Source organism: Belonocnema kinseyi, chromosome 4 (assembly GCF_010883055.1).
Source record: "Belonocnema kinseyi isolate 2016_QV_RU_SX_M_011 chromosome 4, B_treatae_v1, whole genome shotgun sequence".
Lineage (NCBI taxonomy): Eukaryota > Metazoa > Arthropoda > Insecta > Hymenoptera > Cynipidae > Belonocnema > Belonocnema kinseyi.
Genome location: NC_046660.1, coordinates 145,811,354 through 145,821,557, shown reverse-complemented (window position 1 = coordinate 145,821,557; position 10,204 = coordinate 145,811,354). Strand labels below are relative to the sequence as shown.

Sequence of the window (10,204 nt, the reverse complement as noted above, 5' to 3'; positions counted from 1 at the left end):
TGATGGATTTTTTCGATCGTACCTGGAGTTGTGACCTCAACAGGGCGTCCTGAGCGAGGCTCATCAGAGGTGCTCACACGACCCTTTTTAAACTCGGAAACAAAGGATGAGAATCCGAAATTTTATACAATTTATTTTATACAAAGGATGAGAATCCGAAACTTCGAATTTGAGTTTTATATGATTTTAAAATTTTGAAAAAAGACTGATAATAATGTGCGACAAAAAGAACGGCGAAGAAACAAATGTTATGCCGAGTTCTTCGATTTCCACTCGAAGGAAGAGAATAATTATAAACTAAAGTGCAAATTATGTGTGATTCCGCAAATTCGAAGTGGTTATGTTTTGAAGTATAATGCGGTTGTTATAGATATTAGGTTATAGCTGAGATTATTTTGATCCCGAATATTATTCGTTAAAAATATTTGTCTGATTGATTACAATTTTAACTATTTTCATGGAAATCCGTCTAACATAGTATATAGGATGAAAATAAAATTGATAATTGATATCACCATTTCGAAGAAATTTCTTTAACAACACATTTCAAAATGCCAAAATTTCATCATCTCCAACTCCGGCGAGTATTTGACTAAACTTACCCGAATTTTTCGGGTGAAATATTATTCAATAAAATTAAACCTTGATCAATATTATTTTATAATCAACGGTAAGTGTAAATGTTTGAATTTCGCTGATTGATTCTTAGGTGCACTGTGGAAATTAAGCGACAAAAATAGTCACAACTTAAGGGCATGTGATACTTCGAAAATGGTCGATTATACCAGTGTAAGATTTCAACGGGTTTTCTCCTACGATAGTAAATATATTATCTTAAAAATTTGGAGAATGACAGTAAACATGCCAACGGACGTCCCCGAACTCTGCTTTTGTGAGATAATTAACGATAAAAATTTTATTTTGCTAAATTTTATTAATCAGTGTATATTTTGAGGTTATATTTGTTTTACAATTTTCCCAGACTGAAAACAATTTTCCCAGATGAAAAATTATGTAAGGGGGGATATGAAAAGTAACTTTTGAATTAACTTAAGTTACTTGTACTAGTAACTGTAATTGTAACGAGTTACTTTTTTGAAAAAGTAACCAGCGGTAACGAGTTACATTTTTTTGCACAGTAACGTAACTGTAACAAGTTACTTTTTATAGAGGAACTTATCTAATACTGTCGGCAAGGATGATTTTCAAACATGTATGATTCATTGGCTACTTACGATGGAAGCGCTAGATGGAAGAAGGGCACATAAGCCAAAACAGCGTTTCGAGCAAATGAAGGAGGAAGTTTTTGTTTTGTCCATGGAGGAAGGAGGAAGTTCTTGTTGTACCTGCAGCAGGTGGAGGCGAGCACACCTTGTAATGTTTAGAACTCATATAAACATGCTAATTTTGAAATATACTTTGTATGATATATCTAAAATCCGTGCTTATTAAGTATTATGTATACGTTAAAAGAATGCAAAGGGCTACAAGTGAATTCTAAGGATTCGTTTCAATTATACAAAACGCAAAATATCTGATAGATATTGAAATAATTCAACGTGTATTCTAAATATTTAAAGAGATCTAAAAGAACTTAAAAGATGTGAAGGAGTTTAAACTAACTCAATGTGTATTCTAATGATTTCAAGATAATTAAAAAAGTTAAAAAAATTCAGTGATGTTGTGAGAATGCACTAAATTCATAGCAGTTTAAAGAGTTAAGAATAGAATACAATTTTAAAAGAATTTAGGAGAATACAGAAGAATTCAGATTTTAAGAGAAATAAGAAAATTAAGAATTCAAAGAAGTACAAGTGAATTCTTAGAATTCGTTTGAATTTTACAGAATTCAAAATACTTGAAGAAAGTTAAAACAATTTACCGTTTATACGAAAGGAAAAAGATACTCTCTAAGATTTAGTATCTCGTCATCTATTTTTTTCACCAAATTTGGCACATATTATCTTTAACATGTGTACTTTCATCTCAATTTTTTTCATAATTACTTTTTTTCAAAATGGCAGACCAAAATCTCTAAAAAACGTGGTTTTTTAACAGGCTCTCCAGGTATACCGTTTTTAAGGTGAAAAAACAATGATTAACCCGAGATTACTATTCAATTTGATATTTGTGGTGATGTTGGAAATAAATAAATAACTACAATGCTAAATTTCAAAATGGCGGATTTAAAATGGCGGCGGATAACAAAATGTTGTAAAATAACAAGGCCAACGCCAACTCAGTCTTTTGAACTCTTCTGTGACCATAAGATTTTTTAGCCACGAACTATATAAACCAGATATAGTTTTAAGGGTTTGAGGCATCGCTTAATCCAAACATGCTATTAGTTTTGTAAAATTAGTTAGTTTAAACAATTTGTTTAAACAAATTATTGCATAAAAACATTTTTTGTATAAAAAACTCTCCACAATCCACCGGGTTTAGGATGTCATGAATGTCATTCATACCTTGGTTTTTGTTTTGTTTTTTACATTTTTGATTATTTCTTTTTTTAATTTGTCGTATTTTATTGTTTTGTGATTTTTTGTTATTTATTTATTTATTTTTTCTTGTATGTTTTTTACACAAAGAATGCTTTGATGCGTTTAAATATCCCATTAGTTTCAATACAATATTGTACGTAATTTTTGAAATAGAATCTAATTCTGATATTGTTTATGCCATAAATGTTTTTTTGCAATAATTTGTTTAAACAAAATAATTTTGCAAAACTAATCGCATGTTTAGATCAGGCGTACTCAAAACCCCCTTAAGTAATTCCAAAATTAGTTAATAACGCAAAAATTAATTTAAACAAAGTAATTTTGCAAAAGTAATGGCAAATTTTGAAATCAGCGATGCCTCAAACACTTAAAACTATATCTGGTTTATATAGTTCGTGGCTAAAAAATCTTCTGGTCACAGAAGAGTTTAAAAGACTGAGTTGGCGTTGGTCTTGTTATAAGATTGTTATGATATTAAATTAAACATTACATACAAATCAAAGAATTTATTTTTCCGCCGCCACTTTGAAATTTTGCATTTTAGTAGTTTATTTATTTCCAGCAACAACAAAAATATCAAATTGAATAAAAATCTCGGGTTAATCATTGCACCCGATCCCAGCGAAATCGCGGTAAAATTCCAGCCATAACCACGTCTCACGTCCGTGAGATAGGTGGTTACAGTTTGTAACGGAATGAATACGACGACCTGGCAAAAGTCTCGTGCACCATGAGGACACGGAGCGAGCCAAGGACGACCGCCTTATGCATTTTTCCCGCAAGTGTTTTAGAATACTGTTCACAAGCAGGGATGCTTTTCAGGCTACTAACCAGTGAAAGTTTGGCACCTCCAAGAGTGCGGATGATCAGGACGATTATTTTAACAGAATATTCCGGATACAATCGTCGCAACTCCCTTATAAGGTCTCTAGACCTCTCTTTCTTTTCATTCACTTTGGCTATGATGTTTTTGTTAGCTGGTCCCGAAAATTCGATAACGAACATGGTTCGCTTCTCGAAGTCAAGAAGAGCCATGTCAGGTCTCGAGTGTGCAACAGAAACAATTGTCGAGGATATAAAGTTCCAGTATATGCGGCACTTCTCATTCTCGACAATTGACTCGATTTCCCTAGGAGCATTTAGGGGAGCGATATTAAGGTTAATGCCGTAAGAGCGACAGAGATGGTAATAAAGCACTCTTAGTGCCGCATTGTGCCTCTGGAGGTAGGTTGTTCCCGCATAAGATTAGAAAACTAGATAGTATGTGTACCAAGTGCTCGGGGTGTGCATGGCACGCCCTGCAGCTATCATCGGGAATGTCTTGGCTCAAAATGTGGCGACGGTATATTAAGGTGGAAATGACACGGTCTTGACATGCCAAAATGAAACCCTCCGTGCCAGACTTGTTGCTATTGTTGTTCAAACGAACGACAGTATGCACGATCCTACGACCAAATTAGAACTAATTCGGATATTCAATCACATTTGGGAACATTGTCAAGAGATAGAGATTAAAACTGAAAACTGTATGAATAGTATTTCTAGTCGTATTAAAGCTTTATAACCTGATAAAGGTTGACATACGAAATTATGATTCTATTCAAAATAATTTTTTTACTATAAAAATGCTTGAGTTCAATGCAGAGAAATATTTTTTAAATAAAATTCATCATCCATAATATGGTATATTTCTGTAAGATTTCACAACAATTTCTCAATCTCAATGTGTATCTTATTTAAAATGATAAAAAAGTGATTTTTTAGCTTTGGGTTAATAACCAGTATTTCGTATAGCAACCTTTAACAGATAATACAGCTTCAATGCGACGATAAATAGTGCCCGAAAATTTTTCAAGTTTTCTCTTTATCTTTTGGCCAGTTCGGCATTATTGGAAAGGGGGTCTGAATTATTCCAAAATGAAAAAAGTCGCTGGAATTTCATGCGAATTATTTAATATTGTCCTCTCCCCTTGACCGCTGCTTCTATTATTTGTTATTCTTTTTCATTCACCTGTTAATGCTTGTCTTTGTTCGTTAAATTTTAATTTTTTCTTCAAAATGAACTGTATTTTGAATATTTCGTAATTTAATAATTTGATTGAATATTTTTTGTGTTGTATTTAAAATTCCATCAGTTTTATAATTAAAATTTTTTATTTCTTTTGAAAGTTCTTTCATTTTCATTTTATCGCTTTTAATCTGTTCAAAATTAATTATTTCCTCTGCACCATTCAAAAATTCATTATTACTTTCTAAAAATGAATCAAGTTCAAAAGTTTTATCGTTGATTTTCGCGTTTTATCTTTTCAGACTTTCTACCTTTATTCGTAGTCTTTCACGATCTCATCTTGCTTTCCCTGCTCTTTTTCTGTCTATTCTTTGTCTATTCTTTGATCTATTCTTCTTCTATCTATGTTCGTACATCTCTATCAACACAGGCTCAATTCTTTGAACAATCCTGTTGTTTAGGACAGCTGCAAAGATCTTATACAGTCTGTCCAAATAAGTTATAGGCCTGTATTTATCTGGCTTGGACAACTTATCTTTTTCGCTATGAATATAGTGCGTCCTAACACCAGCCACTGCGGAATTGGTATTTCCTACTTTAAATGTGAGGTTAATATATGGGCATATGTGTAGAAGCAAACTTCTTCCATCAGAACTTCTTGATGCCATCTGGTCCTGCAGCGGGAAAGTTCTTCGTACCCCTAAGTGTTTTTTTCACTTATTCAGTAGTGATTGATGGACATTCCTTCTCAGATGTTATAATGCTGTCGCAAAACTTCTCTAAGCGAATGATATTTTCAGTATATTCTTTCAGTTCCAATACTTTCGGATTCTTGTACACCTCTCTCCAAAAAGTCCATCTCATTGGGCTTACGTGCATTTTTGACAGAAACAGGAGAAACGCTGAAGAGGCGTGATGCGTTAGCAAGAAACGGTTGATTCTCCCTGATCCATTTCTCCCTCGTCTGTATTCTCCTACTGGATTCCGAAAACACCCGTATTTTTCAGCAATATAGTGCTTCATTGTCAGCAGCTTTGACTTGTTCATTGTGTTATTGAAGGCCTTCAAATCTTGGGAGAAATATTTCCGTGAACGCTCTACCAGATGTTATGCAGTCAGTCACACAATGAATACAGTTGATGTATGCGTATTTTTGTCTTTTAATCCATCGTCGGTTTCAGCCTATGATTAGAATCAGCTAACGCTCTCGCCGTACCATAAGTTGAACAATCGATGATCCAGAGGTCGGACATCTTTGAGATATTCTCCCGAAGGGAGGCTTCTGTTTGAGCCTGATCTTAGGGCTTAGGAAAAAGCTGCATATTAAGGTTACTCCTTGTCCTGAAATTAATACCATCTTTCAGAAAGTGCCTGTCTTACGCGGTTCGTCTCAATGTCGCTTTCAGACCTTCGTCTGTAGCTTGTTCAAGTAACGGTTGGGGAAGCTAAAGCTCTGGGTGTTTCTGACATCGTAGCAGTTCAGTGAGTCATCCTTGAGTTGATTCGTCCTCTCAATCTGGGGATTTCACCGGTTCTCGTCGTGTTTCCATCTAAAACATTTTTAGTACCCCGAACTCTAGGCTTCATTGTTGTTGCGACGAGAAGCTAGGGAAACGGTTCGTCCATCCTTATAGAGTCCCGCATGCAAGAATAAGGCTGCATCCTTTGAGAGGTGGCCCGATATCCCAGACACACCGTTTAAGATAAATTGTCTGCGACTACTTAATAATTATTATAACCATATTCAGCAGAAACACTAGATAACGGGACGCTCTATCCGAAACCCGGCACGCGTTTAATGGCTTTATCATAGGCCCTTCGGTTCAATTCAAATGAAATCGAATGTTTACATATGTGTGTGTGTGTGAGTTTGTGTCGGTGGGTGTGCGTGGGTGCCGTTTCAGGTCAAACGGATCATGGCTGTGGACGAAATTGTAATCAACTTACAGAAGCCATTCTGAGTTTAAAATGTTTGTTAAAGAAAGTACTTTCACAATAAACGTGGCCTTTTGTGAAAAACAGTATAGCGGATCCAATATGGCGGCTCAAAGTTATGAAATTTATGGGCCAGCTGTTAATAACTGAGAAAAAATCACATACCACAAGCAAAAACAATAAATATTTTTAGCTTAAAAGAAAGCTAACAAGTTCTTTCGAACCCAGTTCAATTTTTTTCTAATTCAAAATAGCGGCCCCAATAGCGTCACAAAGTTGCAAAAATGCTGCAAAACGCATAAAAAGAAGTTATAAAGCCGTTATTGCTTTTGTTTTTAGTATTAAAACGAAGATATTTTTACTTACAAAACCACTTCAATTTTTAAAAAATTCAAAATGGTGGCTCAAATATGGCGTGTTAAAGTAGCAAAACTGCTGAAAAATCGTTATTGCTTTTGTTTTCGATGTTAAAATGAAGATGAATGTTTTGCTCTTTCAAATCTAGTTCAATTTTTTTCAAATTCAAGATGGCGGCTCCAATATAACACCTGAAAGTTGCAAAAATGCTGAAAAACGTATAAAAAGAAGTTATTAAACGGCTAAAAAGTTGTTATTGATTTTGTTTTGAATGTAAGAACTAAGTTTGTTATTTGTTCTTTCAAACCCAGTTTGATTTTTTTTCAAATTTAAAATAGTGGTCCCAATATGTCGTCTGATAGTTACAAAAAACGTCGAAAAGATACATATAAAAGTCTTTTTACAATTTGTTATAAATTTTTCAGTTAACAAAATTCAAAGTTTACTCTCTGCGTTTAACAGGGTTGAGATTGTTTGAATTAGAGCCCGCATTATTTTTTTATTTTTTTTTTAAATTAAAATTTTTGTTGTATATGCTTAGTTAAGTTTGTAGCTTATTATGTTTAAAGGTTTCGTGTCAGACGAAAATCTTTTAATTACCAGCTCACTTGAATTAACAAAAATCCCATGGGCATCATGAATTCCAGAGACTGAAGGTGGATTATTAACGCTTTTATTTAAAAATCTTTTAGCCTTATCATACATTTTTTGATCATAACAAAAGAATTGTATACTTTTCGAGCGATTTTTTGCCTATGTAAACTTATGGCAATCTGCTGATAGATGTACACTTCAAAATCATTATCTTCATGTAGAAGAATTGATCATTTTTATAGTTTTATAATTTTATAATAATATAATAATTTTTTATAATAATAATTTATAATTTTCTTCTTTCTAAAATTCCTTCAGCATTGTACTTGTTTCTAAGTACAAGTTGACATCCAACGACATTTCGACCCTCAGGATGATCTGCTAATATCCAAGTTCTATTCTTTACTAGTGCTTCGAATTCGCTTTGAATGGTCTTCTTCCACTCTTTGGCTTTGTTTCTGATAAACGCTTCCTTCAAGGACGGGGTGGCCACATGTCAGGGAAGTCAGGGAAATGTCAGGGAAAATAAAGTTTGTCAGGGAAATGTCAGGGAAATGAAGTAGTTGTCAGGGAAAATAGAAATTTATATGTTTTTATAATATTTTGGAATCACTTCCTAATATCAATATAAATATTTTTTCAATGTACATTCTTTAAAAATATAATTCGATTCTTAGATTTTTATTTGTAGTTATTTCTTTATTTACAGTTTGGATACATAGCCTTTAGTTCATTAATTAGTTCAGAAAACCCAGCGGCTTTACAATGGGCTATGAATCGCTTGTGTAAAATCAAATCTTATTTTAAAAAATTTCCCCCTGTAATGAAAAAAAGTATTTTAAAAAGTGACTACGCTAGATTTTTTTCTTATTTTTTTGCTTTCCAATGTGATATAAAAACTTTAGTAAAATCGAAACTTATTTTGATTATTTCGAGCTTCGCTCGCAAGTTTGAGCGCGCCCGGGGCGCGCGACTGTTGGTTCTCACACTTCGCGCTCGATGTTTTATTTATCTCGCGCTGCGCACTCGGTCTTTATATTTTCGCACATTCTTGCGCAAACACTTTAAAATTAAGACTCAAAACATCCACCACTGTAATTTTGTGATTGAGAATTCTCTTTCGTTAAAAAAGTTTAGCTCGAGGGTTTGAGCGCACCTACGGCACGCGACTAAGGGCAGTCGCACTCCGCGCTTAGTCTTTTCATTTCTTCCGCATTCGAGCACAGAACTTTTAAAATGAAAGGTGAACGGACCGACAACTTTAATTTTGAGATTTGGAACTATCTTTTGTTAAAGCTCTTTTAGCTTTGACGAACATATTCTCATCACGTATCTCGTGCTTCGCATTCGATTTTGTCCAATATGTCAAGTTTTCTACATTATACACAACACTTTTAGATCAACTATAATACATTTTTTATGTAACTCTGCTAGAGATTACTTATTAAAAAATTGTAAAATAAAAAGCAAATTGTATTTATTATGATTATTTTTGTATTTGTTTTTTATTTTGCTTTAAATTGAATTCTAAGCTACTCTGGAACATGTATCATTTCCATAAATGTATATCATTACAATTCGTAATATGCATAAAAATTGAATCATACTAATTCTTATTTCCTTGTTTTTATAATTTTTTTATTTTCAATGTTGTTTTTACGATTAAATAAAAACTACTGCGCACCTGCATAGGATCTAATACAGGAACCTGTATAGGGTCCTATGCCCTCTTTCGTCTTTTTTGACCTTTTTCCAAAAATTTAATTTTTCCATTTTTAATTTAATTTTTGACGATTGAAAGAAAGTGTACTCGTCCTATCGAAAAATAATTAATAATAAATTTATAGATCTTTTTAGGCGAACAACTTTCGTCTGGTAATTTAAGTTCATACCTTGTGTCGCTTTTTCAAAAAATTTAATATTTTTATTTAGAATGTTATTTTTTACGGCTAAAGCAAAAACTAACTCTCCTATCAAAAATTATAGCTCTTTTTTGGATGAACAAGTTTGGTCTCATTTTTTTCTCGTAGCTTATTTCGAAAAAAGATTCATTCTTAATTTGCAGTTCTTTCCAGGGCGCGCAATTTAAGCTTTTTCATTTTTTTCGTATCTTGCATAGTTTGACCAAAAAATAGAATTTTTGGATTTTTATTTATTTTTGGTAGGATCAAATTTTGAGTGTTCAACTTCTCGACCAAATTAAAAAAATTGTTATCATAGCACAACCATACATAGAATATTTAAATCTTGAAAAAATGTGGTTTCAAACATTTTTGGTACGATCAAATTTGGAATTTTCAACTTTTCGACAAAATTAAAAAAGTTACCATAATCTTTTAGGGCTTTCAAAAAGCAACGTTTTTCTTCTTCAGACTTTTTTTCGCGTCATGCGTTGTTTGGGTTAAATTATTCATTTTAGTTTGTTTTTCTGGATTTTGAAAATGCTATAACTCTAGTAATTTTTGACTTTTCAACAAAGTCATTAGGATAAATTGTTAAATTTTTTGAATTCTATGAATAACCGTATAGAGAATTTTTGAATTTTTAAAAAAGTGGTCTCAAAAATATTCAAAATGTGCCCCCTTTTCAATTTTCATCCAAAATGGCTAGCGAACAGACTTGACCTTTAGTTTAGGACACTAAACGAGTGTACCAATGGGCAATCTAATAGGTTTTTTAAAAAGTTATCGTATTTATGGAAATACAGACATGCAAACATACAGACAGACACATTGCTAACAACCTGTTTTTTGGATTCAGGAGGTCTCAAAACGTGGACATTTGACAAAAACTGGGGGGGGGGGGG

General features: G+C 33.1%; 1 protein-coding gene across 4 annotated transcripts in view; it reads left to right on the top strand.

Moving 5' to 3' along the window:
* The window catches only part of LOC117170549 (methyltransferase-like protein 25), a 146,530-nt gene that overhangs the window by 21,689 nt on the left and 114,637 nt on the right, over window positions 1-10,204 (top strand). For 3 of the 4 annotated variants that reach the window (XM_033357360.1, XM_033357359.1, XM_033357358.1), the window contains exon 2: window positions 1,171-1,374. The exons of the other annotated variant lie outside the window; for it this stretch is intronic. In XM_033357360.1, the coding sequence (XP_033213251.1) occupies window positions 1,171-1,374 (204 nt within the window). The remainder of the gene's footprint in view (window positions 1-1,170; window positions 1,375-10,204) is intronic. 4 annotated transcript variants of the gene reach the window in all.